The sequence below is a fragment of the Eretmochelys imbricata genome, chromosome 3 (genome assembly GCF_965152235.1).
Source record: "Eretmochelys imbricata isolate rEreImb1 chromosome 3, rEreImb1.hap1, whole genome shotgun sequence".
Classification (NCBI taxonomy): domain Eukaryota; kingdom Metazoa; phylum Chordata; order Testudines; family Cheloniidae; genus Eretmochelys; species Eretmochelys imbricata.
The window spans coordinates 157,776,457-157,794,946 of record NC_135574.1 but is presented as its reverse complement, the minus strand read 5'-3'; the positions used below and the strand labels follow the sequence as shown (position 1 = coordinate 157,794,946).

Sequence of the window (18,490 nt, the reverse complement as noted above, 5' to 3'; positions counted from 1 at the left end):
CTTTTTTGAGGTTGCTTAGAGCCCTGGTATGCATTCCTTTATTTTGTGTCTGATTCATTTAACCCTTTTGTACCTTAGGAGGTCACAGTGCCCTGTTTAATAAAAGTGTGTGGGTTTTTTTTAAACTATGTATTCAGAAAGTTTTAACAAGTTTATAAATTCTTGCCATGTAAATATCAGAAACAAAACAATATTAGCTTTTGTTTAGAGAAACATTATCTAAGAATATAGTCATCAGATCTTTCTATTTAAGAGGCTGTTACCATATTACAGAGCATCATTACAACATCTATAATATGTCAAAAATGTGTTTTGAGTAGTATAATGCTATGCAGAGGAAAGCAAAACAAAATGAACAAGTTTAGAGAGTCATAGAATCATAGAATATCAGGGTTGGAAGGGACCTCAGGAGATCATCTAGTCCAACCCCCTGCTCAAAGCAGGACCAGTCCCCAATTTTTGCCCCAGATCCCTAAATGGCCCCCTCAAGGATTGAACTCATAACCCTGGGTTTAGCAGGCCAATTGAACTCTTCAGCAAGAGGCTGCAGCTTCCATGATGAGGGCAGGCCCACAGCTGTATTAAAAATATAGTAGTGGTACTTATTCATGTCAATTATCCATACACTGAAACAATGTAACATATAATAGAAAGCAACATAAACATGTGGATTATAAGGACAATCAAAGGAAATGGAAACATAGTGTAAAACCAATCAACTATTTAAAAGTTCCTCAGTATTCTGTTTGGGACTTTTGTAATGTGTATTAGGAATATTGATTCTTTTGTTGTGTTAAATTTTAAGTGTTCCCCCCCCGCCCCCAATACAGTGGATATCGGTATACAAAACTTTCACAGCTGATATATATAATAAGATTTAAAAACAGCTGTTGCAATACATATGCCAAACAGTGGATGATCCCACACATCATGAACTCCATAGTCCCTCTGCAACGTGCTGTGTGGCAGGCAGCAAAGATGTTATAAAAACCTGGTGCTGGTGTGGAGGGAATGTGGTTATACGAGATGTTCCCTGCTCTGTGTAGCCATCATTTTCTCCTCCACAGGAAATTCACATGGCCATTGGGCCATGTAAAAAGTAGGGATTAGTTAATGCTGCTTCAAGTAGCATTTATTACCTTTCCTTGCTCTATGGCCCCCATTGGAAGGGTCAGAGAGTAAAGACCACTGTCCAGAAATCAATGGCAGTATAAGTTTGCTTGTGCGTATGTGGTGATGATGTTAGGGGGAGCCTGGAAGATGCAGACAGGATCAGTGTAAAGTTAAGCTTTGAGTCAGTTGGACTAAGCACATTCATAAGTCTTTGCAGGACTGAAGCCATAACGATGGGGCAGAACTCATCTTGTTCAAACCCACAGCAAATCAGTACTAATCCAGAATCAGAAATAGAACTCAGGAGCACCGATTCTCAATTCTCTGTGCTAATTCACCCCTATTTTCTCTTTTATAATGTTGTCTTTGAAATTCCTTTTGGGATAAAATTTCTCATGCTCAGGTGTCTTGCAAAGTGGGCTCACCTAGTTTCAGTAGTGCAACTGATGTCCAGCTCACACAAGGTAGCTCAAAAATGGTCTTTCTGTGACCTAAATACAAAATGTATTCAGCTGTAGGCTCTGCCTTGTTTCTTGGGTTTTGGTAGAAGGAAGACCGTCCATCCATCCCCCGGCTTTACTTGAGGGCGGGTCTTTTAGTGCTACTAGAGCACCTGCTGTGCTGTGCCTGGTCTGAACCCAGATTGTGAGGCATCTAGCATTTGTTAGTTTGCTTCTGTGTTAACCTTTTAACTCAATGTCTGAAAAACACATAAGAGACCAGCAGCACCCTCAGCTCTATTAACTATTCTCTGGTTCTCAAAAGTGTCCTCTCCCATAGGTGCTGGAACTAGGAGTGTGGGGGGTGCTGCAGCACCCCTGGCTTGAAGTGTTTTCCATTATATACAGTTTTGTTCAATGGCTGTCAGCACCTCCACTATAAAAATTGTTCCAGCATCCCTGTCCCCTCCAGCAAAAGATTGGGAAGGTAAAACTTGATATTCCTGGTACTTTTAGGGTACAAACAACAAGAAAAAAGTTTTGAATATTGTTTCAAATATTCATTATATATTCATAAATAAATCAATTTTTCTTTCTTTTGCAAGTTGCCTTGAAGGATATTAGAAACATTAGTAAGAAAAGAGGAATTGAGAAGAAGAAAATGTAAAGAATTTAAATTTAAAGAAAGTTAAAATATTTTGGGACAGATTCTCCCCTCAAATACTCATATGTGATTAATTTTGGCTTCAATGTGCATGGTTAACTGAGCGTACAGTTTGATCCTAAAGATATTGTTGTAAAGTTTCAGTTCAACAGCGGGACAACAGCACAGCTGTAAGACCTGATGGGTAGATGCACATTTGATTTCTTCTTTTTCCTTGCTCATGGGTTGCTTGTCGGGGTTTCTTTCATTCACTATCTCCTGAACTCTTTGTTTTGGACCTGTGAGAAGGGAAAGGAACTGTGTATTGCATCTTGGGAATCAGAAGAAGTGATTAGGTCAAGAGCAGGAGACAGACTGAGTCAGCTGAGCCAGAATATTCATGCTTTGTCCCACCCCCCATGACATCATGGAATTCGAGGGAATTTCCACCAAAGGCAGAGCTCCTGGCTGGGAGAGTAGAATAGGGCAGTGGTTTTCAAACTTTTTTTCTGGGGACCCAGCTGAAGAAAATTGTTGATGCCCATGACCCAATGGAGCTGGGGATGAGGGGTTTCGGGTGTGGGAGGGGCTCAGGGCTGAGGCAGAGGGTTGGGATGCGGCAGTAAGGGACTCAGGGTGTGGGAGGGGGCTCTGGGCTGGGGCAGGGGGCTGGGGTGTGGGAGGGTGTCAGGGCTCTGGGCTGGAGGTGCAGGCTTTGGGGTGGGGCTGGGGATGAGGGGTTTGGAATGCAGGAAGGGGTTCTGGGTTTGGGAGGGGCTCAGGGCTGGGGCAGGGGATTGGGGTGCAGGGTTGGGGCACGGACTTATCTTCAGCGGCTCCTGGTCAGCGATGCAGCTGGGGTGCAGAGACAGGCTTCCCGCCTATCCTGGCACCGCGGACCATGCTGCACCCCGGAAGTGGCCAGCAGCAGGTCCGGCTCCTAGGCAGAGGCGCGCAAGTGGCTTCACGCGACTCTCGCCCACATGTCCTGCCCCCCACAGTTCCTGTTGGCCGGTTCCCAGCCAATGGGAGTGCAGAGCTGGTGCTCGGGGTGGGGACAGCATGCAGAGCCCTGTGGCCCTCCTGCCTAGAAGCCAGACCCACTGCTGGCCGCTTCCGGGGCACAGAGTGGTGTTGAAACAGGTAGGCACTAGCCTGCCTTCGCTGGGCAGCATTGATGACGGGACTTTTAACATCCCTGTCGGCAGTGCTGACCAGAGCGACCTAGTGCCTGACATGCCATAACCCAATACTGGGTCGCGACCTGAAGTTTGAAAAATGCTGGAGTAGGGCATCATTCAAAGCAATGTTGAACTTGAGTTAAGCATAGTTTAATGTTATTAATACAAATGATATTAAACCTAATAGTAGGTTGAGAATGGAGTGAAGCTTCCCCTTGCTCACTAGACTGTAATCTAATGGCTCAATCCTCCAGTCCTTATTTACATGAAGATTCCTGCTGAAATCAGTAGGAATACTCGTGCTAATCAAGACTGCAGAGTGAGACCCTAACTGCTAGGAAAAGACCTATATTGTAAATGGAATCCCATATCCAATGCAACACATGAAAGCATAGTTACTTTATTTTTACATTTTAATATTTTTACAGTTAATACCAACAATAATGGCCCTTAGTCTGGGCACTTCCTCTCATGTAATAATTGTCTGTGCTAATGGCCGTTAACTCTTCCCACTGGTCATTGAAGTCTGTTTGCACTGTATCAGTAATAATGTTAATTTTGGGTGCCTGGACTTTATTATTTTATATTGTATTTTATAATATCCTATTCTAATATCCTATTCTATAATATTATAATTATTTACTCTGGGTCTTCTTTCTTGTTACCTCTTAAAGTGCAGTTCTACTTTAAAAAGTGACTGTAAAAGTATCAGAGGATAACAGGTTTGGTTTCTCTATTGATTTTTCCAAAGTTTACAGGTAAAATGATATTTTTTTCTAACTGCTAGCTTCACAAACTCATCTTAAGATCAGAGAGTCAAACTGTTTTTTTCTGGCTCTCTTGCATCATCACTTGTGGTAAAGCTTAGTTATATACCTGTACAACTGAAAACAATTGGGTTGCACAGGTGTAACTGACTACAGAATTTGACCCTGCAACTGTAACTTCACAAATCTGTTCATGATGGGTAAGTCAGAATAGAATGCAGTTCACTCTTCTATAGATATCTGAGCTTCTCATTAAACAATAAGGCAAAAAATATAACTCTGAAAGAACACAGGGATCAGATCAGTTGGATGAGCAGAGGCCATTTTTACATAGTCACTTTTCTGACCATAACTGCACTTTCACCTTGGAATAACCTCCCACTACTGATCCTCCAAGTGCCTTCTGTCATTTCCACTCTTTTCAAATCTCTCCTTATAACCCATTTCTCCCACAAATCTTTTCCAAGCTGGACTTCTCGACAGTGATCCCTTCCCAGTCTCATGCACCCAAAAGTCTGATTTTGCAGGGAGGGGGAAGAGAATTCTTTCATCCTAGATTAATTTTAAGGCGGTTCTAGAAGTCTCACCTGGTTGCACTACAGGGTTTTGTTTTGTATGTGTTTGAACTAGATACCTGCAATTTCCCGAAAATACTTCTCCAACCCTAGGACTGATCCAGCCCTTCAGATCTGAGCATCCTCCAACTTCGGAGGTGTCAAGAACCAGCTCTAGATCTGAATTTTTTCCAGCCATGTGTAATTTGATTTTTTAACCTCCCCACATTCACTGTTCCAGCCTGTCAGTCCCTCAGACATTTTGCTTATGTTCTCTGGGGCAGGGACTGCGTCTGGCTCCCTAAAGCACCTTTGACATTTATGAATTACAGTAGTGGCAGGCGGGAAGTGTTTGCGCTGTTGTACATGGTCGTGCCCGCGCAAGAGGAGCCTGTGGGACCCATCCGGGCAGTGCCCCGCAGGTGAGCCAGGACACGACTAATATTTTTATTTGTTCAGCGATTAGGGGCACAACAGTGTGGGGCTGCCTGGCCCTAGCCATCTCTGGGGGTGGAGACAGGGCAGCGGCCGGGTCCGGTTGCGAGGTGCGGGGCTGGCTACAGCTGGGGTATGGTAGGGGCTGACGGCTACAGGGGACCGGTTGCCGTTGGTCTGATCTCGCGCTGGCTGTTGGGCTCACGCCCGCGACCGTTAGCCGCGGCAGAGTCCCCGGAGTGGCCTCGCGCTCCCTCGTGGCCGCTGGCCTCCCCCTCTGCTCGCGGGAAAAGGGAGGAGGGGAGGGAATCCCTCTCGCGCGCGCGGCGTGTCTTTTGTGTTTGTACACACAGCGCCCGGCTCAGAGGTTGCGCGGGGGCAGAGATGAGGGAGGGAGGAAGGGGAGTGGGCGTGGCCAAGCCTTCCCTCCATTGTGCACCATTGGCCGCCTGGCGGAGGCCGGGGCGGGGCCGGGGCGGGAGGGGGCGGGGCCAGGCGGCGGGGACGGCCCTCGCGAGTCAGCCATCTTTCAATTGTGCTCTCAGCCGCCGCCGCCAGCAGCAGTAGCTGTAGCTCCTCCTCGCTTCCTCCCTCCCTGCACGGCAGCCGCTCTCAGCCCAAGCGGACGGGGGTAAGTCCCTGGCTCTCCCCCCAAGACTCCCCGCGCCCCGCCACTCGGCGGGGCCCCCATGGCCGGCCCCCAACCCGCCGCACAAACTTTTGGGGGCCAGAAATCGGTGCTGGGAAGCGGCAGCATCCGGAGTCCCCCTTCTCCTCGCCACCTTCCCCTGCTCAGCCAAGGAGCCTGAGCTGCTCCCTTCCCCAGCCCCCCCAGCCCCTCTTCGCTCGATCATTGCCCCCCTGTGCCCCCCTTACCCCCACTCCAGACCCCCACCAACACCCTCCCCAGCCCCTTAGCTACCTCCTGAGCCCAACATCTCCCCGGATCGGGGCTGGGAAGCAGCTGCAAAGAGGAGCCACTTGCCAGCCCAGGGTAACTCTCCTGCCTTCCTTCCCCTGCTCCCCACAGTTGTTGCTCAGCTTCACCATCTTGTCTCTTTTCTCTGGTCACCGACCATATTTTTTTCCTATTGCCTAAAAAACAATAAAAAAGGAAAGAAATTTGCAAAAGAAACAACCGCAACCCAGTGCATTTTTTTGCATTTTGATTGCAAACTTTTCCCCCATTCCCACTTGATCTGCACCCACATGGTTTGGAGTTCCTTGTATTTTTTGCATTATTTTTTGCAATTTTATTTTTTTCCCTCTTTGCAAAAGGACTAGGGCTGCATTTCGTGATTGTTTCCATTTTGTTCGGGTCTGGGAGATGAGTTTGCCAGTGAGAGGCGCTTGGGAGCGAGGCAGCCTTGGAAAAGCAATTGCACAGAAAGAGGCAGAGAGGCAGCACCAAAAACAACCCCCCAAAAAAGTTTGTTGCTTTCTTGAACTTAAGTCAGACTCTTTTTGTTTGCGGAATAAATACCGATTTGCGTGTATTTGCTTTTTAATTTGCGGGCATAGCCGAGCGATTGCAATGGGCAGGTTGCTTTGCAGAAAGCATTGAGGGGCTGCTTGTCTACTTTCCCCCTCTCTACTGTTTTGAAAGAGGTATTTTTGCTCAATGCAGACTATAAATTGGATGCAAGCCCCCCAGTGTTTTTCAGGTAATATTTGGAGCACTTTTCAGCTGACGGGGGGAGAGCTACAGGGGGCAGTAACAATCTCTTATCTGTTGTTTGAATCGACCTATTTAGGTTTTGCTGCTGCATCGTTCCTGTTTAACGCTTGGGTGAAACTGCATTTTAATAATAATCTGAGGTCTTCAGACACTTAATTTCTTTTGCAATTAGATAAATTAGACCGATGGGCCTTTTTGGCTAGTGTGTTTTCTCTTAATTCAGCAGTTGAAAGGGAAGGATTCCTTTATGTGGCAAGCAGTTACCTAGAGTCGCAGGTTCTGTTGTTAGAAGTGTGGTGTTTGCATGGTACAGAGGTATAATCGGGATCATTTTAATTGTTCAATGTTGTACGTCTTTTGATTCTTGTTAGACAATATTTTTAAGGTGTAAAAGATAAATCTGCATTTCTGGAACATCTGAGCTAGTGGCTAGTTTGTTGCAGTGTGTGATCGCATGGTAATTTTTTACCGATAGGTGTAAGGAAGAGAAGTTTTCAGGAACATGGCTCGTACCAAGCAAACTGCCCGTAAATCCACTGGTGGTAAGGCACCTAGGAAGCAGCTCGCTACGAAAGCAGCTCGCAAGAGTGCGCCCTCTACTGGAGGGGTCAAGAAACCTCATCGCTACAGGTACAGAAATTACCAGGGACAAAGCTTGTGATGCAACATCCCCTTAACCAAACGGAAACGTTTATCGGAGCAGAACTTTTTGCATTGGGGGAACTTTGGTGGTTTTCTTTTTAATTCTTGATCAGGGTGATTTTTACAGTGCTTTCATTATTTCACTACTTGATTATGAACAAGTTTTAAATAATCCACAATATGTTTTATGTTTAATATTTGCACAGTGGCTTAAATTTATTGTGTAGTAATAATAGGCTTATTGAATAGATTATTAATTTTAATTTATATTTATGCAATTAAGACCTCGTTTAAGCTTAAACAAATGTCATCCAAACATGTATGCACTTTGTGATTTAGCTTCTAATTAATTTAAGTATGGTAACAGAATTGGACTGAAACAAACTTTAATGCACAGAACTGATTTTAATTTACTTAAACTGGTACAATTTTGTCTTCACAGCTATTTTGCTATTTAATGAACTGACAGTGTAGTTAAGATATTCTACCATTAGAGGGCAGAACATGTCTACATATAAGCAGAATCTTTGCAAATAATTTTACCTTCAGTTAACCTAAAATGAAGACTTAAATAGAGGAGGAAATAGGTTAGAATTACAGGTAAATCTCTTGCTGACAATTATGTTGTAATAAACTCTTTCATCCGGAAGGATCCTTGCGCAATTAAGAGTTTTAACATACGATTGTTCATCTTGAGGGATGGTCATTGTTATTAAAGTGTGTGTGTTTCCTCTTTGAGAAGAGGAGCAGAAAGGCATTTTGGAAAGTGAATGTAATCTTGAAACACTGCAAATGCATATTTTAAGAATGTTTTAGTCTGCATTCATGGTCCATAAAGTAGTATTAGAGAATACAGATGAGAAGAGGGAGGTGGAAATTAATACTACAAATTAGTAAGTAACTTAAGGCAAAAAACCCCAAATGTTCATAATAAATGAAATATACACAATAATCATGCCAGAAATGAACTGTGTGTTTGCAAAAAGATGGCATTAACATGAATTTTTTGTTAAAACACTAATGTAAGAAAATTTGATGAGATTTTAAGCTCTTAGAATAAAATATAACCAAGGATATGATGATTTTCAATGCTGTTTTTATTGTCATAGCTACAGGGTAGGGAGGGAGTGACCTGTTTTTGATGCTAATTAGCTGGTTGAGGTAAATTCTTGGGGAGAGTCTGTGGCTTAACTTGACCAGATAACTCATGTTAACACTACAACTTGCCTTGTCTGCACTAAGTTTAACACATGTTGGTTAGTGTACGTTAGCTAATGTGTTGTACACCTTTTTTCCATGCTGAAGACAAGGCTTTGGAGGGCCTATTCTTGTTGCTTATCCATAGATGGAATGCCTGTTGAAGTTAATATATGAGTGATGAGATCAGGCCCTCTTTGTATGTCAAGGTGTTTTTGTGTTGTAAATACTGAGATGCTTCTAGTAAAAACAGAGCATATACAAAATGTTCCTAGTTCAGATTAGAAGAACATGGGTTATTTGATATTCTGAAATGATACAGAATATTTGTAAATGTTAATTATTTTTTTATTAATTAAAAGGCCGGGTACTGTGGCTCTCCGTGAAATCAGACGTTATCAGAAGTCTACTGAACTTCTGATCCGCAAACTTCCCTTCCAGCGTCTGGTGCGTGAAATTGCTCAGGACTTCAAAACAGATCTGCGCTTCCAGAGCGCTGCTATTGGTGCTTTGCAGGTAAAATTTATTGGAAGACTGATTTATTTTTAGGCCTAATTTAAAAGTATTTTTTTGTGCATGGATGTCTGTAGATGAGCTTGTGAAACTCATGGCAGTTGTCGTACTGCTTAGATTTGTATGCATCTGTATTCATATTCAGAAGGTGGTTAAATGATGTCCCTGTCTGCTAGTGTGGATTCCTAATAGTTTGAGTACTGTTTAACAAAATGAGTTACCTGGTGTTTCCTTATGCAAATATCTAAAAACATCACAAAGAACTAAAGAAGCATCCCTAACTGAAACCTCTAATATCTTTTAAAAAATAATTTAAACAGATTAACTCTTAGAGTACCTTGAATGCCTGAAAAAAGATTTATCATGGAAATAATTCATCATGACGAGAGAACAACTGCTGGAATATTGCTGTAAATATGCACACAAACTAATCTGCAGTAACTTTTATATAAGTATCCTTATGCTGGTAAAACATGGAAATGACTTAAAAGAATATTTTCTTTAGAGCAGTAGCTGATAGGGCCATACTGTTGCCTTTGTTACTGTGGGGGAGAGGATGTGATAGGTCAGTTACATAAACTCATGTAATTGGCTGGGCTGTTTCTGTGGTTAGTCAAAATTTCACTCGATTGGTGGAGTTCAGAAATAGACATTTACCGATTCAGTTCTAGGTGAATTGATGCTACTGTGTTCAACTCCCCCGAAGTAATTAACTTTTTGTTGTTGTATCATTTATAATTTGATAACATAATCTCGTCAATAAACAACTTTATAAAAATGCCATAAATATATTATTAAAATTGGAAATAGCTCTCAAAAAATCTCTTACCTTATTAAATGCAGAAATAGTACTTTTCTCATAATAAACTGAGATAAATGTTCTATTCCTTCCCTCTCACTTAAATTTTGTAATAATTAACATCTTTGAAAGCCAAGCTCTTTGAGAGTAGATAACCTGTGTGTTTATAACTTAAGGTTCCAGGACACTCAAAAAACTTCACTGAGCACACATTTAGGTAACCAGGGCTTCCTAAAATACAGTTAGTATAACAATGATTAATAATTGCAGATTTGCTAGCATTTCAGTTATGTACCACAAGGTATATTGGGAAATTGGTGGCTTTTTATTGATCCTGCTCTTGGATTTATTTGGGCAACTTAAATCCTGAATAGTTCATTTTTTGTTACCTCTGCACATAAAAATAGTTTGACAATTTTCAATATTAAATTTTAATACAACTGTAACTTAATCATATAACTGGATAAAGCTGCTAATAGAATTATATTATAGCAGGGGTGGCCAACTGTGGTTTGCAAGCTGCATGTGGCTCTTTTACAATTAGTGTGGCTCGTGGTGTCCCCCTCCATGTCTTCCCTCTCCCCCCCAATTCTCTATCTACCAGATGAGAGGGGAGCTCGGGGCTTTTGCCCTGTGGCAGCATAGAGGGGTTAGGGGCTTCTGCCAGAGACAACTGGTGCCTGCTGAGAGTTGGGGAGGGACAAACCTTTAAATTGTGCCCCGCAACAGCTTGAGGCATGTTCCCAAACCTCAGCAGCTCTTCCCTGCAGCTTCCAGGTGTTAGCTCCGCTGCATGGAAAGGCAGCAGCATAAGGAAAGGTTCTCCCTGCAGCTCCCAGCTGTTTGCCCGCTGCCACAGGCCGCAGCTCCCAGCTTGCTGGCTCCAGCAGCTGTTGTGCAGAGAGGGGGCCTGGCGGCACCATGTGACCAAGCAGGGCCAGCAAATCCTGGCAAAAATCTGGGGGACATGACCCCCCATGCCTCCCCATGCGTTGCCTCTGGTTTCTGCCCAATGTAGAGGGGGGGGTCTCGGTGTTTCAGCCCTGCGGAGCATACCTGCTGAGGCTTGGGACTTCAGCAGGAGTGGGGCTGGAGACCTGACCCTAGGCAGGGCTCTCCTGCAGGGCTGTAGCCCTGAGACTCCCCTCTCCCGTCAGGGCTGAAGTCCAAAGCCCTGACAGGCACACCCCAACTCTTAAACTTCTGAAGGATATTGTATGCAGCTCGGGGGGTGAGTAAGTTTGGCCACTCCTGCGTTATAGCATCCTTTCTTCTCTTCTCATTGTGAAAAATAGTAGTGCCTACTTGTCTGTTAAAGTTCTGTGTTCAGGTAATTAGAAGGACCAAATGTTTCAAGTGGGTGGCTTGTCTCTAAATGATTTTGCTTTATTATTTCTAAAGCAAACGTCTGTGGTTCTGACCCATACATGCTTAACTTCAACAGCTGATTTTAGTGGGGCATCACATGCTTAAAGTTAAGCATTTGCGTAATTGTGGGCTTGTGGCGTGAGGCTTTTAAATCCTTAACTGGTGTTTTAAAACCTAGTGGGAGATTCTCAAGATTTTGGGGTTTGTCTACACTAGTTTTTTTAACCTGGAATTAATTGATTGCAAATTAACTCAAGGCTGCTAAAACACTTCAAAGGCTAATTTGGACATACCCCTTTTGTTTCAGGATAGAAACCTTTGGGTTACTCTAGTGCTCAGCGTAATGGTAATCTTGCAAGGCAAAAAGGGCATGTGTGTTTGTTTTTCCAATCCTGTTAGCTCATCCTACTTACCTGAACATGATTGAAAAGCCCTATTAAGATGCAGGATCATTTGTATTGAGGCTATGTTGTAAACTGTGTTCCCTTCCCCCACAGGCTTTAACTTGAGCACTTCGCTATATGTTAAAGGCAGCGTGTCTGGTCTACACTAGGCTTTTAACATATGTTCGGCCTTGTCGGTAGGAAAAGCTGTGTGCTGAACTCAAAATAACTAATTCCAGGAAAAATCCTAGTGAGGAAGGGTAGTTTTCACTTGAATTAGCAGGTCAAGTTAAAGAAGATGTGGGAGCCTAAGCACCTTTTGCTCGTCGAGACACGCCTTTACTAGTGCTACAGTTGTCCTATTATTCCATTCACAAGTATAAGTCAAAAGAAAGTTCAGCATCAATCAATCTACTGTGTGAAAACTTTAAGCAGTCTTCCAAATTTGCTTTACAGGTATAGAAGCTGAAGAGCATCTGTATTGGCTTTGTACCTGTTTCTGTATTTTGCATTTTAGAAGCTAACTTGAAGGTTACTTGATGTTAGAATTCAGACTCTTGCTCACTTCAAACAGTGTAAGCTGTTCTACTGAGTTTAGTGTCACTCTGAATCATCATAATGGGCTTAAAGTTCCTAGTCAGAGTATTTTAAAATGATTAAATATTTCTTTATTTAATTGTAGGAGTACTGTTGTAGCTATAATACTTCCCAATATTTTATGTTTTGGTCAAAGTATCTCTGTAATCATCTTCCAGAGAATATCCGCTAAATAGCAGAGGTATACCAAACTTTATTTGGCTGAAAGTACAGAAAATCATTATCTGTGGAAATAAAAGTAATACAGGTTGGCTGTTTGTAGGGAAGCAGTGAGAGAGACTGCCACACTATTGAAAATACTAAACTGTTGCTATCTTTAATAGATATGTTCCTAGACTTACGATTACTTGAGATTCTGTCATGGACTCCTATATTCTTTTAGGTGCTGTGTGTGTAAAAAGTCTTTAACTCTTTGTTTCTTCTATAATAGGAGGCAAGTGAAGCCTACCTGGTTGGCCTGTTTGAAGATACCAACCTCTGTGCTATCCATGCCAAACGTGTCACAATCATGCCAAAAGATATCCAGCTAGCACGCCGCATACGTGGAGAGCGTGCTTAAACTCCACTATGGTGGGTTTGTCCTTCTCAATACAAATCTCTTCTTCCTGTTATTGGTAGTAATGAACGTTAGATATTTTTTTTCCATGGGGTTAAAAGGTACCTAAGTATATGGTTGCAAATGGAAACATAGGGGACAGAATCGGGTATTGGCAAGTTTTTTTTCCATTTTCATTTGTGTGTGGATTTTTAATATAAATGCGGGGACATAGAGCATTAATGCAGTCAAAAATGTTTCAGTGAACAAGTTTCAACAATTCAACTTTATAGCAATTATAAATAAACCTGTCAAATTTTTCTGGACAATGCCAGCATTTGGATTTTTTTAAAACAAGTAAATTTCTTATCGATGGCAATTAAATGGTGTTTGTAGCATTTTTATCATACAGTAGATTCCATCCATTCGCTATACTTTTCTAACTGAGTTGTCCTACATGCAAGTACATGTTTTTAATGTTGTCTGTCTTCTGTGCTGTTCCTGTAAGTTTGCTATTAAAATACATTAAACGACACCTGCTTTTAGTCTTGTTTTTTAAACCTTCTACTTGGATCGTCTGAGAGTGGTTCAATGTGTAGGGTTTTGGACAACTTTTCTACCTATTCCTCTTCCTGTTCCAGGTTTAATACTGAAAAGTAACATTTCCAGCATTGTTTTAACGTTCACTCAGGCCCAGAAGAGTGTGTCCTTGCAATAACTGAAGTAGCTGCTTTTTTTAAAAAGAAAAAAGTTTCCTCACTGGTGGAGGAAAGTGAGAGCTTTGAGCCTCTAATCAAAAAGTGTTGCTTAACCCTGAAGTGATAAGTGTATTAAATAGGTAAAGAGACTGGGATGTGGAAGTAGTATGGAAAGCAAGAAGAAAGTCATTGGGTAAGAGTTCTAAATTTCACTATATATTTAAAAAAAAAAAAAAATTGTTGGTAATTTGACCTTATTTTTTACTTCAATTAAAAACTGTTCGTGCAGAGTCTGGAAGTAAACTTTCAGTCCATGCAGAACATAATCAAAATAACCTAGGGCAAACCAAGGTAAAATATCTTTTTTTTTTTTTTTTTTTAAATTCATCTCTTCCCCTTCACCACCACCCCCACTCCGCCCACCATCTCATTCTCAACCAGGTAATGTTTACTTTGTTTTGATGAGTGCCTTTTTTTGAACAAAGTTCTTTGCCCTGGTTGAGAACTCAGCGTATGCACAATTGCTTGTAATTCCTACTCCCTGTTCAAAATAATAATATAGTACTTGCATGATAAGTCATCTTTTTTTAGTTTTGATCTCTCATGCAAGTAGTGAATCAAGCTGGGTAGGTACTGCAAATGCTCATATTGGAGTATCAGTTTTATATTTTTAACTCTCCTTGATTGTGCCTCTCGTTCATTTTAAATGACTGTTCCAGCAAAAAAATTCTAGCTGAAACTGCCTTCTGTAAGACTTGATTAATTTTGAATTCATAACAGTGGTTAACTTCATTGGAAACTTGACTTTAAGGATTCTTCTCATCGAGCTGAGGAAGAACATACCACATTACTCGTTTTTAGTCAACAGCTCTAATATCTAACTAATTTCTGCTCTGTAATTCATTTACAGGTAATAATCGGAGTGAAATTCTCCCCGTGCAGAGTCCCTACAAAACCTGTGTGCCCCTGAGTCCCTCAAAAAAAGGACTTCATGGCACAGAGGCTTTATGCAAGCTCTTAGCACAGGGGTGGGCAAACTACGGCCTAGGGACTGCATCCGGCCCTTCAGACATTTTAATCCAGCCTTTGAACTCCCACCAGGGAGCAGGGGTCCGGGGCTTGCCCCGCTGTAACCGGAGAGCAGGGTCAGGGGCTTGCCCCACTCCCCGCATACCGTGGCTCCGCACGGCTCCCAGAAGCAGTGGCATGGCCCCTTTCTGGCTCCTATGTGTAGGGGCAGCCAAGGGGCTCTGCCCACCCTCAGCGCCACCCCCGCAGCTCCTATTGGCTGGGAACCACGGCCAATGGGAGCTGCAGGGACGGTGCCTGCGGATGGGTCAGGGTACAGAGCTGCCTGGCCGTGCCTCCGCATAGGAGCCGGAGAGGGGACATGCTGCTGCTTCTGGGAGGTGCTTGAGGTAAGCGCCACTCAGAGACTGCACCCTTGACCCCCCGCCCATGCCCACACCCTCATCCCTTGCCCCAGCCCTGATCCTCCTGGCTTCCGAACCCCTTAGTCCCAGCCTGGAGCACCTTCCTGCACCCCAAATCCTCATCCCCATCACAGAGCACCCCCACCCAGAGCCCTTACCTCCCACCCCCGCACCCCAACCCCTTGCCTCAGCGCAGAGCCCCCTCCCGCACACTGAGCTCCTCATTTCTGGCCCCACCACAGAGTTTACACATCAAGTCAGAGCCCTCACCCCCTCCTGCACCCAATTTTATGCGCATTGATGGCCCGCCATACAATTTCCACACCCAGATGTGGCCCTCAGGCCAAGAAGTTTGCTCACCCCTGTCTTAGCACAAGGGTGAACTTCATCTTCTGTAGATACCTTCAAACAGTAGAGATTCATGATCTGTTTTGGCAGTTCCTGAAGAGAGAGAGCCAAAACTTATTCAATAAATCATGTTCATAACTTGTCCAGCTCTAGCAGTAATGAATACTATCTGCCAGCATTGTTCAAGTCTCTTAATGGAGTAGCTTGTCGAGGAAAAGTAATGCCATACAGTGTAGTTAGAGCAGATCATTTGATGCTAAACCTGTCCAAATCTGTGAACCAAATATCAATTAACATTTGATTGACTGTCTTAGAAGAACCAAACCAAGGTGAGCAGCAAAGATTATTTAACTGAATTGAAATTTCAAGCCTGCCCTCTCTGCACATACGTCTGGTAAACTCACTTTAACACAAACAGCCTATATTCAGACATCAACTGCCTGCAATGTCATATAGTTAGAGCCCTACCAAATTCACGGCCATGAAAAATGCATGGACTGTGAAATACGGTCTTTTGTGTACTTTTACCCTATACTGTACAGAATTCATGGAGACCCTGCATTTGAGAAATGCTGGTCCTGACCCAAAAGGGAGTTGGGTGGGGTGGGGGGTCACCAAGGTTATTTTAAAGGGTTGTGGTATTGCCACACTTCTGCGCTGACTTCAGAGCTGGCTGGTCAGAGAGCAGCGGCTGTTGGCCAGGCGCCCAGCTCTGAAGGCCGTGCCCCGCCAGCAGCAGCGCAGAAGTAAGGGTGGCAGTACTATACCATGCCACCCTTATTTTTGCATTGCTACCTTCAGAGCTGGGTGACTGGAAACCAACGGCTGCTGACTTGAGGCCCCAGCTCTGCAGGCAGCAGCACAGAAGTAAGGGTGGTAATACCATACCATGCCATCCTTTCTTCTGCGCTGCTGCTGGCAGTGGCTGTGCCTTCAGAGCTGGGCTCCCGGCCAGCAGCCGCCGCTCTCCAGCTGCCCAGCTCTGAAGACAGTGCAGTTGCCAGCAGCAGCACAGAATTAAGGGTAGCAGTACCGCAACCACACAAAAACACCTTGTGACACCCTCTCCCCCCTCCCCTCCACCCCTAAACTTAGGTCAGGAGGGACCCCTACAATTACAACAGCGTGAAATTTCCGATTTAGATAGCTGGAATAATGAAATTCATGATTTTAAAAATCCTATGACCGTGAAATTGACCAAAATGGACTCTGAATTTGGTAGTAGGGCCCTACCTATATTTGAATTTCCAGTTTATATACATCAGCTGATAACACCTAAACTGGTTAAATTAATCCAATTTTCTGTAGCTGGCAATGATCGTTGGCTATTTTCCTATAACTTGAACTGAAGTATTGGTAGGTAAAGGAAGGGAGGGACTTAAATTCCCCCCCCCACACATCAGAAAAATAAGTCTAAATGTGTTGGTATGGGATATCAGTACATATTTTTTAATTGGGTTGGGGAGAATGGAATGATAAGGCACCAACTGACTATAGACTGCAAAACATTCTCTCATAAAGAATTTAAACATTTTATTTAAAGCTAATAAATTAAAACAAAAGCCTTAAATTGACCAAGAGAATTCAGAATGGAAGGAAGGCTGATACCCAAACCTAAACTTGCCACGTTTTTCTTGCAGTCAGTATTGAAGCATGTAATGTTAGACTGTTCTCAGATTCTTGCATCTTTCCAAAGTGCTAGTTACAACTGTTACACCCCTAAAGAAGTGGTGTGCAGTGAATCCTGGTATGATTTGTTAGGAGCATATTTCCCCCCCCAAATCTTTTATTAAAAGAGCTTGTAATTTGAATATTAAGTACCTTTCCCCTGTAAAAAGAAAAGGAGTACTTGTGGCACCTTAGAGACTAACCAATTTGCATCCGATGAAGTGAGCTGTAGCTCACGAAAGCTTATGCTCAAATAAATTGGTTAGTCTCTAAGGTGCCTCAAGTACTCCTTTTCTTTTTGCGAATACAGACTAACACAGCTGCTACTCTGAAACCTTTCCCCTGTAAGTTATTCCTGTGGAAGTTTGGGCCTTTAGCTTTCTGCCCCCATTGTAAAGAAAGCAGTAGATTTGTGAATATAATTTACACCAGAGTATTGCTTTACATTCAATTGTTTCTATAGTGTCCCCCTCCCACTTTGCCCTTTCAATATTTACCATGAGAAGCAGCAGAAGCGTTCCTGAATTGATCTGTTTTTTTTTTTTAAGTAAAATGATCTTACCATAAGACAAGTGTCACTCACTTTTTACAGACTTGCACTCAGTATTAATAAGCTACATCATCTCCTAGCTCAGTGAATATGCAAATACTAAATAAGTAAATCTAGGTGCCTAGTCTCATGAGAATGGACAGGAAATGTGAAGTCTCCAGTTTTTGTGTCTGCTCTTGGAATGAGATCTACATGGATTTAATTTTTTTTTTTTTTTTAACCCGTGTGGAGAGAATCAGGCTGTAGACTAGGGAGTTCTTAAAGTAGTGTGTGAGCTTCATGTTCCGTCCATTCACTTCACAACAATTTTTTTTAGTAGGATGGCATGCGAACCTATAAAGCTTAAGAGCCACTGTTCTAGATCCTTCTCAGTGTAACGTCTCTAAGAGCCATGATGACAGTGACTTCCTTGCTGGATTGGGAATTCGCCTTAAAGGCAGCTTCCACAGTGCAGGAGGGCTGGGAGCACAAACATGCTGGTGTTAATTTAAATACAGAAGTTGCTCAGGGAGAGAGGACAAAGCTGCTGCTGTTGCTAGCTTTTACCCACTCCTTTCCACTGCTGTAGCACCCCTGCTTTTGGTGTCAGGGAAGGAAAACAGTATTAAGGCACTGCTTCAGCTTAGGCCAGTGGTCCCAAAAGTGTGGGGTGTGCCCCCCCGCATAGGGGCACGGAGGAACATTCAGGGTGACACACAGCAGGACCTGGGGCAGCCCTCATGGGATTTGGGGAGGGAACGCCGCCCTGCCCTGCCCTGCCCTGCCCTGCCCTGTCTTCAGCCGCAGCCCCATCCCCAGCTCTGCCCTCATTCCCTCTGCCCCCAGGCCAGCTCTACGTAAGGCCCCAGCTCCAGCCCTATCCCCAGTTCTGCCCCCAGCTCTGCCTTCAGCACAAACTCCTCTTCTGAGCCAACTGGGCAGTACTGGAGGGGTGGGGCATGACAGGAA

General features: G+C 43.5%; 1 protein-coding gene across 1 annotated transcript; it reads left to right on the top strand.

Annotated features, from left to right (window-relative positions):
* Positions 1–5,617: 5,617 nt before the first annotated feature.
* H3-3A (H3.3 histone A) lies at positions 5,618–13,380 on the top strand. Its single transcript, XM_077813676.1, has 4 exons — positions 5,618–5,764; positions 7,287–7,441; positions 9,013–9,166; positions 12,741–13,380. Exons 2-4 carry the CDS (start codon positions 7,314–7,316, stop codon positions 12,867–12,869), a joined length of 411 nt encoding a protein of 136 aa, XP_077669802.1. The 5' UTR covers positions 5,618–5,764; positions 7,287–7,313; the 3' UTR covers positions 12,870–13,380.
* The last annotated feature ends 5,110 nt before the right edge of the window (positions 13,381–18,490 follow it).